The sequence below is a fragment of the Megalops cyprinoides genome, chromosome 20, assembly GCF_013368585.1.
Source record: "Megalops cyprinoides isolate fMegCyp1 chromosome 20, fMegCyp1.pri, whole genome shotgun sequence".
Taxonomy (NCBI): domain Eukaryota; kingdom Metazoa; phylum Chordata; class Actinopteri; order Elopiformes; family Megalopidae; genus Megalops; species Megalops cyprinoides.
In genome coordinates this window covers 19,946,974-19,964,009 of record NC_050602.1, presented here as the reverse complement: position 1 = coordinate 19,964,009, position 17,036 = coordinate 19,946,974, and the positions used below count along the sequence as shown (strand labels likewise).

Below are 17,036 nucleotides of genomic sequence, written 5' to 3'. Positions count from 1 at the left end.
TGTTCAGCCGGTCTTCCATGTAAGCCCGACACGTGGCTGGTAACTAAGATAACTTCCTCTTGCCTCGCTCCACTGTTTCTGTCGCTACAATAGAACATACTGTCCTGGGCATGGCCCTCTTTCTGCGAGTTATTTGTAGTCCTGTGCATTCCGATGAATCTGGTATTATCTTTAGCAATCGATACCCTGTAGCGCTGAAGAGGACTGAAACAGGTCTAAAGGTTTTCAAACATCAATTCCGCGTTCTGCCTGTGGATATCATTCAGGATTGATTCGGTCCGCTGTTAAGGGGTCTTCCACCTATTCGGTCAAATGATAACTTGGGCCATTTGGATTCATATTTAAATTAAAACTTCACTATATGTGTTATGTACAGTGCCCTTTCTCTCTTTGGTGTTTTCAACTTAGGTGAGGGAAGAGAAATGAACCATTGAGCACTATTACCAGTGGGGGTCACTGTTTTTGCAGGTTAAATGTGCAGAGTGCTTATACATTTTTTCTGCCTTGTGGTACATTCATGTGGTCAGATCTCATTTTCATAGATAGTTCTATTTCTTACAGTTTTTTCAATTTGTAGAGATGACACTATCTGTAGAACATGTCTATCTTTTAGGAACTGTTCTATCTTGCATGTAATTCGTGTTACATTTTATTGCTCTAATAGTGGCACAAAATACATGCCTTGACAATTATGCCTGACATCTGCTCCGTCTACTGTTTCTAATTAGTATTTCTTTAAGTGCTGTGAAACATCATTGTCTCAAGGAAATTTTACAGCAGCTGTGGGTGTCAGTCTCTCTTTTCCAAAACCTGCAAAACCTAACAATTCCAGCTGAGGGAGCCATTGGAAAGCAACTGTCGCTGAACTTTTGCAAGCATGTAGAAGAACAAATTACAACACGACCCAAGTAAATGACAAGAGGTCAACTTTGACCTCTTCAGGAGTGCAGTGGTCATACGGGTAAGAGGAGACACACAAGGATGCTGTCCTCTCCTGCTGGTGCGGGTTGGCTTTACAGATCAGCACCTACAGCACCACAAATCTGGCAATAGAAACTCACACCATGGACTAATGTACATAGCTATTCATGTCTGTTTGCAGCACACATATATCATAAACAGGTCCTAAGAGGCAAGATATGTTAAACAATCAGATGTACAATTCAATAGGCTTGATACCTAATGATCATTTACAGGTTTTTAGAGGTTCCTGACCGGGGCTTCACAGAATGCAACCAACAATACAGAAAAGAAACAGGACTGGGCTCATAATTATACATTATTGTCCCAATAACCACCAGTCACCCACAGAGATATGTAAATCACACCAGACAAAATAAAACAGAGAGACTGAAGCATTTGTTTTATTTCATTTTATTACTGTACTTACTGTTCTTCAATGGGAACCTCCCCCACATATACTGTATAGTACAAAATTTATCAAAACAAACTAACAAACAAAAATTGGGGAATAAAACAAAAACAAAAATAAAAAAAAAAAACACTAACCTTACATCTGGCTGGAAAATGTTTCCTATTCAATGTACAGCAGTGCAAAGTCACATTGGAATTAGAACTTAACGCGCAACACAAAAAAAAAAGAAAAAATCAAAACTCAGGATGAATGACAGTCTGAGCCAAGTATCACCACCAAACCACTCACTTCCTGCCTAATATAAGTTCACTCTCAGTTCAGGGCAAAGACCCGGGAGACAATGAGGAAAAGCAGGTCAAAGCTCTCAGGCTGACGTGTTAAGTAATGTACCTGTGATATAAAGGATCTTTGACCTTGTTCTCAGAGTAAATCAAATATTTCCATTAGTGGCTGATCTAGTCCCTGCAGCTCACCTGGAACTATGGAGACTAAGAAGCATACCATTCATTCTGGGTTTGTGAGAATTAAGACAAATAATAGAATGAAATGGATTTTATTATTTTGAATTCCACGTTGACTGCAAAAATGGATGATGAAATGTATCAACTTTACAGGACTGTATCCAAACGTGCCTAGTATTAGATGTTAGTGTCATTTCATACATTTATCTGTGAGGAACATGCTGACAAGGCAACCTTTTAAACAGAATCAGACAATGCCGTACCTAAATCTTTAGATTGACAACATATATGAAAATTCAACTTTCTAGTGAAAAAAAATTCATAATATCATCCCCTTACCCAAAACCAACAACAGAACCGGGGAAAATTACTGGCACTCTCCTCAAACACAGTGAGCACACAGTGAAGAGCTGGAGGTACTTAACCCATGCTACAACGGGCATGGTAATTCAAAGGCTCCCTGACCTTTGACCCCGCCCGACACTGTTGACCAGTTGGGCTAACCTGGCTTTGTTTGTCATCAGCTTCGTGGTAATTAAAATAAAGGCTGTGGCATGACTAAAATAAATAAAAGAAAAAAATGCTGCCAATTTTTTTGTGTGGAAACCACTCGATCCACACAATTAAGGTCAGTCTGCACTGTAAAACCAATGTCCAGCAGGGCCGTCGCCCCCCCCCCCGTCCCCCCCCCAGCCCAGCCCACCCCTCCCGTTCCCCACCCCTGTCCCCTCGGCCCCCCAGACTCCGCTCATGGCTCATAGCAGACAGGGCAACTCTCACTCAGTTTATGTTTGCATTTAAAGCTCATCCTTGAGGTTAGAGTCTGTTTCCTCTTCGTCTTCCTCCTCCTCCTCCTCCTCTTCCTCTTCTTCCTCCTTCTCCTCCTCATCTTCGTCCTCCTCTTCCTCATCCTTTGCCTCTTCCTTCATATTCTTCTCTTCCTCCTCACGCTTCTTCCTCTCTTCTTCCTCCTGGCTCTCCTTCATCTTCTTTTCTGGGTCCTTCAGAAAAACAAATGGGAGAAAATATTCTTGACACACCTCACCGCTACTCAGATAACAAATGGTTCCGGCTGAGAAACATGGGCAGAAACATGCAAGAGCGCCATAGGAAGATACTCCCAGCAGGAATGACCTGATTAGCTACAAATCAACACAAAAATAATCATGGACACAGCAATCTTCAGAGAAAAAACTGTAAGAGCCTCTCATGCTGGTAGTGATTGCAAAACAGACATCTTTACAACCACCATTCTCAAACATCAGCACATCTACTTTGGTTTCTCATTTCATAATCAAAAGGGAAATGCAGTTTGACTCAAATTTTCAGATAAGGGTACAGCCTTAGCACCTTCTGTCGAATGTATATGGCAGTTCTCACAAAAACGTGTGCAAAGTCACTCACCTTGGTTACACCCCAGGTCTCATTCCCCACCTCTTCAGCCAGCTTGGGGTCGTTGGTGATAAGGAAGTTATCAAAGATGGTGCCGGACTTCACCTGTGACATGAACAATCTCTTTAGTTCAAGAGCATAAACGAAGAACTAGCTCAAAATGACAAGGACAGAGATGGACGATGGCTGCAGTATTAGTTGCTGTAAACTGATTTGACATCAGTGCAGACCTTGTTTTCATGACTTCAGTGAATCCCAGTACCTGCCACAAGTCCAGCCCGATGACTCCGATGCTGTCGTACTTGTAGATCTCAGGGTCTGCTGTGTACTCGGGGTTGTCGATTTCGGGGTGAACCCATTTGCCCTTGTAGTTGGGGTTGTCGATCTGGCGAGGTTTCCATTCGCCCTGGGAGAAACACACATCGTAACAGCAGTCAGATCACAGATGCCAATCAGTATCTAATTACCTTTCTATAGGTCCTGTCACTAAGGTTTTGTTAAGCAGCTTGTGAGCAACTCACTTACACTGCTCAGGTACCTAGCTAACATTCTGCTCAAACTCAGCAAAATAACACCGAAACACACCGTTAAAGAATTGCAGTGAAATTCACCCACTAACCCATGAGGAACTGGCTTATGATCAGTTTCTTTCAGGTAAATATTTGTATTTCAGATTTTACTCATACAAATTGGCCGTTTTTTAAGAGACATAAAGTGAAGTCATAAGCAAATACAGCTGTATTTTCAATATAATGGTGAACGGTTTCATTTAAATGCTAAAATGCCCATTCCTTCATTTCAGCTAGCCCTAAGTAAGCCGAACTGACTTCCCAGTTGCTCAGTGCTTGCTAAGCATTGTCTTAAATCGCTGAGTAGTGCTGTGAGCAACCCAAAGCACGTACAACTCAGCAAAATCATTCCATAAACCATTACCTATAAATTCTAAGCTTGTCCTGGGAAATGGAGTAAGTGCACTACACTACACTACCCAGAATGCACATCACTACTTTGCTCACCTTGTATTCAGGGTTTGTGATCATAGGGGGCTCCCACTCGCCGTCCATTTCATCGTCCCAGTCCTCTGGCTTCTTCGCATCAGGGTCAGGGATGTTTTCAGGTTTGTCCCAGTCCTGTTGGAGAGGGATGATCATTAGGTCATTCATTCATTCAAACTGTCTCACTGGCATACTTTGTGGTTTCATTTCTGACCTAAATTCTTTATTCTAAAAGGTCAGGAGAAATGCATACCTAATGGAAAAAAAATAACACCAAATGATATTTGGTGATATTAAATGACAGTTTCAGTCTTTGTGTCTGAAGCTGACTCACGGTGGTGGCTGTGTGGTGTAATGGTATGCAGCAGGGCTTGTAACCCAACATGACTTTGATTCCCAGGTTAGCCACTGCTACGGTACCATCGGGCAAGGTACTTAACTCTAGCTGCTTTATTTAAGAGTGTCTGGTAAGTAAAATGTAATCTAATGTCACATTCGTAATTCTGGATAGTGAAATGTGGTGACTCAAACTCACCTCTGGTTTCTTATCTTCTGGGTCGTCGACCTTCTCGCGCTCGTCCCAGTCCTCTGGCTTCTTGGCGTCAGGGTCCTTGATTTTTTTGGGGGGCAACATGTCCCAGTCCTCCTCCAGGCTCCCTGACTCCACCTTCTTGTTGTCGATCTTCACCTCGTAAGTGTTGTCAGGGTTAACGATGAGCGTGTAGAGGTGGGTGTACTCGTCATCCTGGTCAATAAAAGAAAAACACACACACAATGTAAAAACACTGCCTGGTACTACAATGGCTACAACAAAATGCAACCCATCTCACAAGAGACCGTCAAACATACTGTATAATAGCAAGCAGTGGTACTTTTTTCCCCATTTACCCTAGAAAGGCCATAAACCTATACATGTATATTTGCAGTTTAGAAAATGTGAGGGGAAGGGGTGTATGGTGGAAACTGGAGTGAGCAACTAAGAGTGACTAAAGTACAGGACAAAAAAACTCTGAGCAAATCTGTGAGCGAATGTTTCCATTTCCTTCTACAAGGAGCATTGACAGGAACCTGACAGGCCAGGCAGAGCTGTGACTCACCTTGCATCTGATGTCTTTGTTGATCAGATGGTTCTTCCCCTTGTAGTTAAAGATCACATGGACCTTTTTGGTTCCTGGGCCACAGATGTCAGGACCTGGGGGAGAGAGAGAGAGAAGAAATACCTTTCATGACTGACCTTCTGGGCTGCCCAACAGCAGGTGCAAGGCTTTTAACACAGAAGGAAGAAACACAACTACACCACTGGACAACTCCTCAGTTGTGACTTCAAGGGTCAGGAAGCTGCCTCATTGCATTCCATGCTAACCAGCTAGTGCTAACAAAATAAAGATAAAATGTGGTAATCTTTCAGGTCAACTATGTCATGTCCACCCCGCTTCACTATTCCAACTTTCTTGGACAGAAATCCTACCTATCAGTGTCACTTCAGTCAATCTGATAGCAAGCCCTGTTTTACCTCCAACAGCACTGCTTGCACGCAACCTGTTTAGAATTGAAGGTCTTAGATCTTAGCCTTATTCAGCTCTTTTCTCTTAAACAGTGACAAGCTGTGGAAATCAGGCGAGTAAAACACGCAAGGGATTTTGTAGCCAATCAGATGTAGTGGGGAATTTAGGGCAGTGGCCAGACCAAGAGAGCCAGGCTGGGACTTTGACCGGGTCACCAGGGTTAACACCCCTTGCTTTTTGTCACAGGTGGGGCGGGACAAGCCGAGGACATACCGAACATTATGTTGTAGGTGGACTCTCCGTGCATGTCCTCCTGGTTGAGGTCGGCGGGGAAGAGCTTGATGTAGCCGCCGCCACAGTCGATGCTCTGCTCGTGCTTGACGGTGAACTGCACCACCAGCGGCTTGCCGTCGTTGCTGAAGCCCTCAAAGCGCGACGACGCGGAGTAGAAGCGGGCATCCTGGCTGGTCTGGAGGCCTGAAGGTTCACACAAAGAGGGAGAGGGAGAGGGAGGGAGAGAGAGAGAGAGGAATGGAGTGAGACAGAAAAGAAGAGGGACAAAACAAGGGAGATTAAGAGGGACATTGAGAGAGAAAGGGGGGAACAGAGAGAGAGAGAGAGGAAGGGACAGACAGAGATGGAGAGGTAGAGAGTCTTAGTTCACAGGAACAACTAACAAGCAGGGCACACTCCAGAGTGTATGCATCAAGTCTTCTTATAAACTTCCCCAGAAAGGGCTGCCTGTTGTCTCTGTGTACCAAAACAAAAATACATGTCCTCTGCACCAACTTTGTGTCCAACACGCACCACAGAGCTAGACACTGTGATCACGCTGACCAAAATGATACTGAGGTCTGTCAAAAACCAAACTGATGGACACTATATTGTGTCTTTTGCTGTACGGCAAGCAGGTCGCTACTGAGTCAAAAACCGTGTCTTATTTAAAACAACTCTTAACCACAAATGCAATTACACACATCTTGTTTTGGAGTAAGTTTATGCTGTGAGAAGTAATACAACACAAATTATGTCTAAATTTTTAACAAATGTTACACAGATTACAGCATAGCTTTGAGTTTGATGAGTCTTTGGTCATATTTCCACCTCTTTCCTCCGGTTTTAAAGTCTTTCAGAAAAGAAAAATATTTACCTTTGTCTTTTTCTGCATCCCCGTAGAATTTCCCCGCGGACAGAACAAACTTTCCATAATCTGACTTGTGCTTGGATTCCACCCACCTGGTCTTCCACGCGTCTGCAAACACACATTTTAACATCATTTAATATCATTTAATCCTTCCATCCCTGAAATATTTGGTTAAAATACGAGTCCATTAACAAAAATGAGCCCACATTTAGATATACATGCAGTGCGCATTCCTCTTTGCATCCGTGTTCGCCGGTTTACTAGTCTGGCACAGTTACCTGCACCTAATGTTTATGCACCTACGTATTGTTTACATCACACAAGTATGTCGCTAGACAGCCATACTTTGATTAATTGTCATCAATACATGACACCATCTACATTAGCTAGCTAGCTGACTTAGCTGGACCATGTGCCTTCAGCACTTAAGTGGCTAGGTACATATGTGAAGATACTAAGTTATCAATAATTACTTAGCTATGTACATATGTATGCATACAATTTCAATGAATTTCATAGTCCAGCTGGCTATCTTGCTAAAGATTGACATCTACCGAGCTAGCAAGATCGCAGCAAGCCAACGTTAGCTAGCTATCTTACAGTAATTCAGCAGCTACATAATACCTAATGCTCCCTGGAGTGCAGTCAACTAGCTTGTCTGCAAACAAAAAGCGTAAACCATTTTGCTGATCATATTAAATCAACCTTTCTTTGGAAAAAAAAACAGCCATTCAAAGGACAGACCAAATTCAGCTTACCCCCATCTTCAAACTGCTCTCTGAAATACACCGTGGATTCTGCACATACCAGTGCAACCAACGATGCCAGCAGCACAAACGCTCTCATGGTTGCGTCAAATATGGCTACCTATAAGCAGCAGCTTATTTTACAATATATTAAATTAATAATATATAGTGTTTATAAATTGATATAAATAAACAGACTAAACTACCAGGCTGACGCTGGCTCTGTCCCGCTGCCCGACAACATGCACCGGTCACCGTTGACACAGTAGCAGGAAGAAATCGCCTCTCCGCTCACTACAGATGTCTGATTTTCATTGGCCAGCGGGTGCAGGAGGTTGGACACGCGTCCTTAGCCAATCAAAATGATCATCTGAGAGTCCGGGCTGAGCCATTTGAGCCAATCCACGCTCACCACGCATTGCGCTGTCACTTACTCGTCCCCGGACTGTATCCGACTGTCCCGAGAAGTGATGCGTCAGTAGCCTACTGAAGATATGATGATACCTTATTAAAAAAAAAAAGAATGAAGACCCACCTCTTCAGACTGCATCTTGACTCCCATACATTATTACAACTTAAATCTTTTTTGTATTATTGTAGGGTATTTCTGTGCTTGCAGTTGAAATATATTGGTGCACCTCTGTATTTACAACGACTCTAGTGATTTCAGTGTTGTGTGATGGATTGACATGCTCAGATGTAGTCTGTCTTTGTCTTTATGAAACTTTATTAGATGTATCCTTTGAAAGTCGTTATGGATACGAGCATCTGCCAAGTCTAAACATGAAATATCTGCAAACTACATTAAATGTGTGTTAAATGTATTAAATGTGAACCCAAATGATGTGCGAAAATTTAAAGCTATGCTTTTCTTAGTTTCTGTATCATCAGAACCATGAAACATTCTGCACATATCACACATGTCCTTAAATATCCATGGATCATTTCAAGTAACATCAATCCAGGCACTTGGTTTTTTTTGGCCAAACCTGGTCCCATCACACAGGTGTATAGCGATTAAACTGGTGACAAGGCATTTAATGTTACATGTTGAATGCCATGCAAATATTGTATATTAGTGATGACCTGAAAGTTACCCATATTATGCTCTAGTGAATTCCATAGAGCAGTTCTATTCTGAAGTTTGACCACTTCAAACCAAAACCCCTAAGCAGTTCAGCTGAGAGCCTTATGAACTGGGTGCTCAGAGCTACAACCATGTTGCCATTTCCCATTTAGTGCATTCACAGAATGCCTGTGTGTGTGTATATGTGTGCAGTTCTCCAATCATTTCTACATTTTATAAGTTGTGATTATTCCACATACACACTGACCTGAAACATTGCAAATCAGTCCCTGATATAGCATCCAATCCACATCCACTAAAGGTCAATGAATTAAATTTTCACAGCATTTCTACAGACTTACTTCATGTACCTCTTTAGACATTAGTGGTAAAGTGAGAATCAATGCAACCAGGAAAGTTTCCATTTTAAAGCAGCATAATGGGTACATTTCGTGCTTGACTTCAAACCACGAGTAGTGCAGGCTGCTGATACTCTTCCTAGCTTTTGATGGAGGGCTGCGAGCTCAGTTTACAACCTTGTGGAAGTTACCATACTGCAGGTTTGAATGTGAAACATCGTATACTCTTCGGACGTTAAGGCTAAACCTTGAATTTACATGCATTTCTGCCATTTAAGGGCATTTCCGTATTTTTGCCCCAATACTACTTATGGGTAACAAAGTATTCATAGCAAAACTTCTGCTATGTAGGAACACAATGCCAACGCTTCCAATTCACACGAGATGTCCTCCAACCAGTGCTTCTCCCTTGAGTTTAAGTCATTACTGTCAGTTCAGCCAGGACCAGTATCTCCACTTGAACAAAAGCTACTCCAATTCTGCTTGATAAAAGGAACAAATTCAAACCACACTAGTTCAAGATTCAACTGTTTATTAACAGTACAAGAAACATCCACAACAGCAGCTCAAAAGACAACTCCATGAGGTAGACATCTGGACATCTTCAATCCATCTGCTGCTCAGGGGTCATGCACGGTCAGCCAATCCCTGAGAAGGAAAAGGGTATTTTACTTGTGAAGTGTAGTCATGGTAAAACAGGTCAGGAGAAACAGGGTAAGGTCAGAATTCTTACTGTCATCAACTGCTCAGTGAGAGAGTTCAAGAGTAAGTTCATCATTCACTCCCATAAAGCTTGAATAGACCGCTCAATGCACTGCTCTAAATGTCTTCTAACAGCAATATTCAACTGGAAAGCATTTAAGGACTGCAGGATTCTATGGAGGATTTGGCAAAAGCAGTCCCGACTATGAAAGCAGCTTTAGCACGGTGATCCCCATTTGCCCAAATGGCAGACAAGATACCCACCATTGTGCATTTTGGTTGCTTCACCCAGGCTCTGGACTGGCTGAAACGAAAAGGCAGAACTTGAGAACACTGGCACAAAATTCAATTTCCATTCAAACACAACTTTTTGAAACTGTAACCTCAGAAATAAATGGAACGGTAAAGGTTATAATCAGTATTCTCATTTGGCAGAATCTCTTCATCACAGGTTACACTGAACAGGTCACTGTGTACAACTTCCCAAGACTCACCCTCTGGGCTGCGCAGTACTGCAGTTTCACGTCTACAGTGAAACTCCTACAGCACTATGACAAGACTTCCTGTCAATAAGAAAGGAGAGAACAGAACATTGATCTTCCATCTGCCTAAAGCCATCAAATTTAATCACACCTGAGACTCAGTCTCAGTCAGAATACAATGAAGTCCTCAACAAGATCAGAGACCTGATTCACAATACATCATTTCGGAGACTGCGCAAAAACCACACATGCGCACTATCCAGTAACTACGGCATAATCTTACCTGTCACATGAGCACTCCCAGGCTCTCCTGTAAGACAAAGAAAGGTCATTAGAACGATCACACAACACATGCAAGTGCTCAACACGTGTGTGGCTGACATCAGCTAGGAGCGAAAGACAATGCTGTTTATTCTTCACGGCATTTCTGCTGAACTATGCGGTCATCATTGTATCAGCACAGTTTCCTACACCACAAAGACTACCAAGGAGGAACTTACCAACTGACACCTCCCCAGGTGTAGACGTTCCAGCAGAGTGGGAGAAGCTGTTGGCAGGAAAAAAAACAAGTCAGCTTCATGTAACACACTAAACAGTCAGCAGTCGCATGCATTGCACTGTTTCAGTTCAAAAAGTAGTCTTTCACTCTTTTTCAGAGAGATTCCCATTGTCTTTTTAAACAATCATCCTAAACAGTGCAGGTAATCATTATCCTAATTCAACCTCTCTTCACAAGAAAAAGGCAAAAATGTTAACTGTCCACATGTCCTTTGTAGATAGGGTCCTTCAGGATACAGATATTCTAAAGTGGTAACTCAACTGTCAAACTACCCCCCCCCCCCCACATAAAAGCACATTCACTGGACATTTACCTGGACTCCACCAAAGTGTCTGCAGGGATCTATCTAGAGGGAGGAAGAAAAACAGTACTGTAGTGACAGGTAAAGGGAAACCTTCAGTGACACCCAATACTCTGTGCCTCAGATAATGCAATTGGTGGTTGCAGTTCTCGTCATCTTGGATGGTCAAGAGTAGCAAATAGAGGTCATCACTATGGCACAGAGCACATGGCCTACATTAGGACTGCAGTAATCTATGCACATTGTTCAAGCCTAGACAATTAGGCTACAGCCAGGGATACAATGACTTTAAAGAAATGGAGACACTTCAAGTGGGAAACAATTACCTCTGGAATCATCCTGCACATAGTGGCATCTTCAGTGCATCTAGCTGCAAGGAAAAGAAAATACTTAGAGCTTGCAAGCACCAGGCACAATCATTTGAGCTATGCGAGAGACCTCAGAAGCAAAATTGTCAGAAATCCTTCCTGTCCACTACTCTTATTCAAATGCACATCACGGGTCTTCTAGAGACGACAACCCCTGATGAAAGGAATCTTACCAGCAATCAAGCCATGGCCTCTTCAAGGAACAAGTTAGCCCGCTTGGATCAGTCTGTCCATCCAGACAGACACGCGCGATTGTTCCTCACGTGGGGAGGCGATCCAGTAGTTGTGGCACCGCATCTGGAACAAGAAGCTCGGTTTAGCAAAGATTCCCCACATTTTCACCATTCAGAGTAGAGCCTCTCCAATGGCCGACCACTGCCGTAGTCAAACTATTACAAATTTTATTCCAACATGTGCCGGAAAACTCTCGCAAAATGTCATCTCCAAATCGTTACATCAACTGGTTGCCACTCTGCCACTTCCTGGCCAGCTTGCAAACTGGCTTGCACCATGCGATGTCAGAAAGGTTGGCAATTCATCAGATATACTCAGATGTCCCTACCAACACATGTTTCATCATATTCAACATCGGTAGCAAGCGAGCAAGTAGGCAGGACTACGTAGTCAAATTAATTACCGCTACGTACCAGGGAAAGTACTTGCTTTTGGCAACGAGGTAGCTAGTGACAATTTTGTAAACCAGTTTTCTAGCTAGATAACCTGCCACATGCTGTACACTGTGATAAATGTAATGTAAAATATAAGTGTAGATGTAAAATAGCCTGTGGCGATTACGCGTTTAATGCATTTCAAACATGGCTGGCCTGCAAGCTAAAGTCTCCAACACACAGCACACGTGGTGTGGAATCATCTGCATATTAAGGGAAGATCTGCGAGCCATGCACGGCAGGTGTTCATATTTATCGTTAACTTCATAGATCTTTCTTCAAGAATAAACATTTTCACATGTTTACAGTTTACATCGTTTTACAAAGAAAGAAGTTCAACTCTCTTACCTCAAACGTTCAGCGCGGAAAGGAGGCTCAAACTACAGTGGCTGGTGTTTTTATACCAAGCCTTTCCTGGTGCATCATGGGACATTTTGAAGATTTATTAAACAACTTGTTCATTTCATTTTTAAAACCTTTGAACAAACTAAGACTAAATAATGAATTTGTATTCAACATCGTCAAATAACATTTAAATAATCAAAAACATTTAAATCACTTGCGTGGCGGTCAGGGATGCATTACGTCACACACTCGCATTGACTCCTCCTAAAAAGAAAAGCGTGAGGACTCGGGGTTACAGCAGCGCATGCGGTATAGGATATTGATGTAGCCCGCTGATAAAGAGGGGGTGATGAAAACACGTGTTACAGAAACAAATATGGAAGCTGAGATTTTTCTTCTGTGAACCTTATACATTAATAGTTATGTTTTCATTCACGTTCATCAAAACAAATGACTTTAAGACTGTGAAACGTCGTGATTTGTATTGACATCACACCATAATGAAGTTTGGGCCATTTTCTTACTTCTGTTTTTCCAGATGTTAGCTTGCTATTTAGATACATGCAAAGAATGTTCATTTGTAAATGTAACTTATTTGGAAATGGAAATGATGTTTTCGACATTGTTAATATGTGTTCTTTACATGTAATTAAAAGGAGCGCAACTGTTACATCTAGTGGTGAAAACACTAACTGCACAGAAGGACGAGAATGCCGGAAACCAGGCGCGTCACGTTTTTTTTGCCTCAGAAAATAAAACGTACAAAATATGCGATCATAATCTTCAAGAACCGCATCAGATGTCCATATATACTGTGTATTACATAACAGAACCATAATAGAATTACTCTACTGCCCATACTGTTGTGCAATATGAGACTGCCCAGATTAATAAAATGAATGATTAAGACAGAGACAGCACTTACATGACCATAATCAGAGCAAACAGTAGCGATATAACGGCCATGGGACACTTTACCGTCAGGTTAGTTACATGAAGAACAAGAACATAGACTAACCCCACAGTAATCCCAACATGGGGCACCTCAAAATTAATGAAGGGAAAAAAATTTAACAGGAAAAATTGTGAATCACAATGTCACATGACATCCACTGGCAAGCACAGCCGTTGAAGCCATAATGTATCTCCTAATAATGAGTCTCCAGCTTGTTTTACCCACGTCTATTTTCACATAGACCGCAGCTGCTGTTCCAGAACATTCATGCAACTTTGACCTCTAGTGGTAAAGCAGCAATACTGTACCTCCTTTGATGCAGACAGACAGACAGACAGACAGACAGACATAAGAAGGCAAATGCAATATTGTCATGTTTAAGGCACTAAGACAGTGTTTCTCAACCCTCTCCTGGAGTACCCCCTGCCCTGCATGTTTTAGATCTCTCCCTGCTCCAACACAGCTGATTCAAATGATCAGTTTGTTATTGAGCAGCTTCAGGAGTTCATAACGAGTTGATCATTTGAATCAGCTGTGTTGGAGCAGGGAGAGATCTAAAACATGCAGGGCAGGGGGTACTCCAGGAGTGGTTTGAGAAATACTGCACTAAGGTATCCATACTGCATAGACAATATAGCATGTGCAGGACGTGTATACAGGTATAAATAATAAAGTGGGAAGAAAATGAAAGAGTCAGTCAGCTGGAACAGCAGAGGCTCCTGGTAAACATGTGTGTGTGCGGTTATGTGACATTTTCAGAGATCTGAAGGTCCTTTATAAATACTGACAGGTTGACATTTCATACTTAACATCACTGTACCTGACAGTGGTCTTGCTTGGTCTTGTCTCTGTGACAGAAGGAGAGGACGTGGATGATCACAAACTGGACAAGGCTGAAGAGGGGCAACTGTGCTTGGCTTAAAAGGTTACAGCTGCCCATTTCTCTGACAAGAGCCTGGCCTGTCTCTGAGTGCGTGGCATGCCTACTGGTTACTTTTAATAAACTGATATCTCATGGCATGATTTGTTGGTAACAGATATCTCTTTTGTAAATACTCCTGCAGTACACTCAGAACATGGCTCTGTCCTCTTCTCACCATGAGAAATATCTGAGTATTAAGTGTTCACCATTTTTTTCTTTTATTTGTTTGCCTTAGATGTTATCATCTATCCTGTCTGTGTTTTATCTTTTGGTCCAGCTGAAAAAACAGGGATAATCGGATGCCCTCGTAACCAAAGCAACAGGCTGAAAGACTGGCTATCCCACTGAGAATACAGAGACAAAGGCACCATCTGGACTGCAGGAGTGAGGCTGCCAGTGACAGCCTGCCTAATGATATCACAGGCCAAAGGTCAGGTGTCACAGGTCATGCTGTTCAAACAAGCTCAGAGTTAGACTTTCACTGTTACAGTGTCACACTCGATCACTGTAATAAAGGACCCCAGCCTCTGTTGTCTTCACAGCACAACGTGTTCACTTGTCTACAGTTGGCCGAGTCATGTGACATGGGCCATTTAGACCAATCGAGACGGGATGCATTATTGTATAGGAAGAGAAAAGGAATGCACTGGACACGCCTTTTGGGCCAGGTGGGTTATGGTGTTAGGATTTTGGAGGATCAATGGTTTATCATGGAGGGAACAGCTGGGCCACAGTCCAGACGGAGGGGGAGGGGGGCTTCAGAGGTCAGAGACAGAGGGAATTTCACACCATCCAGTGCTCTGTCTGGAGTTTGTGGCCTGTGAAAGTCCCTTTCATCATACAGCTGTCCTCTCACATTCTACCATTTTAAATAACGGCCACAAACAACTAACAAACAACTAACAATGTTAGCTTCACTAATAATGATATCACTCCTGCAGTCCAGATGGTGCCTTTGTCTCCGTATTCTCAGTCTATAAACCCTATGTTCCATCAAGATTGCTGCGATCTGCAACTATTGGGAAACTGACTCTCGCTCCTCTCAGACACGACCCCTGTCTGTACTGGTCCCTCAGAGGCGGAATGAACTCCCCATGGAGGTTAGCACAGTGGAATCACTGGCCCACCTCTTCAGACTGCACTTTGGTTCCACCTCAAACCCCACTCCCTAACTCCTGATACCTCTAGTAGTTGATATTTATGATACAGTATATGCAGTGTTGTGATGTATTTTGGATTCTGTGTTCTAGGGACTGTTGTATCGTAGTGTGCTTGCCTCTGCTAAATACATGCAAACATTTAATGTAATGTAATGTAACATAATGTAACAGTGTGCTACACTGCTCAGTTGAAAACTACATTGCCCAGGCATTGAAGACAGTTCCCCTTACTGGTAAGGCTGATGATAATCAGCAGCACACAGGGCGTGGTTATGGCAGCGACATATGCACAATATTAATAACACAAAGTAGGTGCTTCAGAATGCTGTGGCTTTGGGGGGATTGCCATACTGTAATTAATTAGGAACCCACAACTGTTCTTTCAGAGGGGGCAGCAGTGTGGAGCCAGGTCTTGAATTGCAGTGCTGTGGCTGTGGGGGTTGGAATGGGGCCGAGGACCGGGGGGGGGGGGGCAAGCGGGGGATGGTTGAGACGTGATCCATATCTGATTGCATTTTCGGCACTCCTTTCGGCTCCTTCTTGCACCACGGACCTGCCCTTCACCAGAAGGCCACGCCCTCCCAGGAACCCCCCGCAGCTCACCCTCTCTCTCAGGGCGGTGCGGTCAGCGTGGGTGGGAGCAGGAGACGGCGCACATGCCCTTAACGTTACGCCCCACGCCTTGCGCCTGCGGGTGTGTGCATTTGTGCACGAGTGCACGCGGCTGAATATTTCATTGCTGCGAGCGTGTCAGAACTCGCACATGTGCACATTAAGGCCTTATTCAGCACGGGATCCTCCGCTGTCTTGTGATGTGTGCATTCTGCGCGAGATCACGAGAGAGTCGCTGTGTGCACGAGACTGTGTGTGCGAGCGGTTGTTGTGCGTATTTGCTTTGCCTCTGGTCACAGGTGCTCTCTAATGGATCCGCCAGCTGCCGCCAAATCATCTCTCGCAGACGGGGAGGCACACCAAGCCGCTCTCTGTAACACATGTCCCAGAGGACAACTGGAGGCACGCAGAGACCCTCACTCCCACACAAAGCCTTTCAAACAACCCCCCCAACACTCCAAAGTTGCTTCACTTGTAATTGCAAATTTGTTACTTTTTCAAAGGTTTTTCGGTTTTGGGTTTTTTTTTTTTTTAGCTTTGGGGTTTAGGCAATGAATTGCACATTGTAAAAAATTACTGCCAAGTTTAATGGTAGCCAGAAACCTGTAACCTCTAGCAGTAGCCAAAAATCTTTGTTGTGTTTGTTACATATCAGACCTGGCTGCTTTCAAACCTTAATACTGAAAAAAATACAGGTACCACACTCATCCCTCCTAATGTACATAGATGGCCTTTTATGTGGTTACCTGTTGTTTTCTACCAGACATAGGGCCTTGTATTTTTTCTTGTGGTGTTTAAATGACAAGAATCCATAGTTTCGATGCATGCACTTCTCTAATGGGATTATGGGAGGCTGAGGTCTTACTAACCCTGATGGCAGACTGCAGCCTCACAAACCCCACACCACACACAGAAACCC

The 17,036-nt window shown here is 43.2% G+C and overlaps 1 protein-coding gene, 2 long non-coding RNA genes and 6 other non-coding genes across 9 annotated transcripts; all 9 read right to left on the bottom strand.

Annotated features, from left to right (window-relative positions):
• Positions 1-2,565: 2,565 nt before the first annotated feature.
• LOC118795484 (calreticulin-like) lies at positions 2,566-7,869 on the bottom strand. Its single transcript, XM_036553981.1, has 9 exons — positions 7,631-7,869; positions 6,879-6,980; positions 6,002-6,205; positions 5,321-5,415; positions 4,759-4,968; positions 4,245-4,358; positions 3,491-3,634; positions 3,241-3,333; positions 2,566-2,837 (listed from the first exon to the last, which is right to left on the bottom strand). The coding sequence occupies exons 1-9, from the start codon at positions 7,716-7,718 to the stop codon at positions 2,634-2,636; spliced, it is 1,254 nt and encodes a 417-aa protein (XP_036409874.1). The 5' UTR covers positions 7,719-7,869; the 3' UTR covers positions 2,566-2,633.
• Positions 7,870-9,657: 1,788 nt separating this feature from the next.
• Positions 9,658-10,280, bottom strand: LOC118795485. The gene is made up of 3 exons (XR_005005818.1): positions 10,240-10,280; positions 10,010-10,049; positions 9,658-9,691 (listed from the first exon to the last, which is right to left on the bottom strand). It is a non-coding gene; the product is annotated as an uncharacterized LOC118795485 (long non-coding RNA).
• Positions 9,757-9,829, bottom strand: LOC118796171. The gene has a single exon (XR_005005852.1). It is a non-coding gene; the product is annotated as a small nucleolar RNA SNORD81 (small nucleolar RNA).
• LOC118796178 lies at positions 10,126-10,199 on the bottom strand. The gene has a single exon (XR_005005859.1). It is a non-coding gene; the product is annotated as a small nucleolar RNA SNORD47 (small nucleolar RNA).
• Positions 10,281-10,601: 321 nt separating the features above from the next.
• LOC118796181 lies at positions 10,602-10,687 on the bottom strand. The gene has a single exon (XR_005005861.1). It is a non-coding gene; the product is annotated as a small nucleolar RNA snR60/Z15/Z230/Z193/J17 (small nucleolar RNA).
• A 155-nt stretch (positions 10,688-10,842) lies between these two features.
• LOC118796172 lies at positions 10,843-10,925 on the bottom strand. The gene has a single exon (XR_005005853.1). It is a non-coding gene; the product is annotated as a small nucleolar RNA SNORD79 (small nucleolar RNA).
• Positions 10,926-11,373: 448 nt separating this feature from the next.
• Positions 11,374-12,535, bottom strand: LOC118795486. The gene is made up of 3 exons (XR_005005819.1): positions 12,472-12,535; positions 11,629-11,752; positions 11,374-11,457 (listed from the first exon to the last, which is right to left on the bottom strand). It is a non-coding gene; the product is annotated as an uncharacterized LOC118795486 (long non-coding RNA).
• On the bottom strand, positions 11,523-11,591 carry LOC118796187. Its single transcript, XR_005005867.1, has one exon. It is a non-coding gene; the product is annotated as a small nucleolar RNA SNORD75 (small nucleolar RNA).
• LOC118796179 lies at positions 11,969-12,046 on the bottom strand. The gene has a single exon (XR_005005860.1). It is a non-coding gene; the product is annotated as a small nucleolar RNA SNORD74 (small nucleolar RNA).
• Positions 12,536-17,036: the final 4,501 nt, after the last annotated feature.

What these genes read in the sequence shown, in the direction of transcription:
- LOC118795484 (XM_036553981.1), bottom strand. Translation starts at nt 7,718, where the DNA reads ATGAGAGCGTTTGTGCTGCTGGCATCGTTGGTTGCACTGGTATGTGCA. An exon ending in AGAGCAGTTTGAAGATGGGG is followed by an intron (nt 6,981 to 7,630) that starts GTAAGCTGAATT and finishes GTGTGTTTGCAG; the next exon opens with ACGCGTGGAAGACCAGGTGG. An exon ending in CACCTACAACATAATGTTCG is followed by an intron (nt 5,416 to 6,001) that starts GTATGTCCTCGG and finishes TCTCTCCCCCAG; the next exon opens with GTCCTGACATCTGTGGCCCA.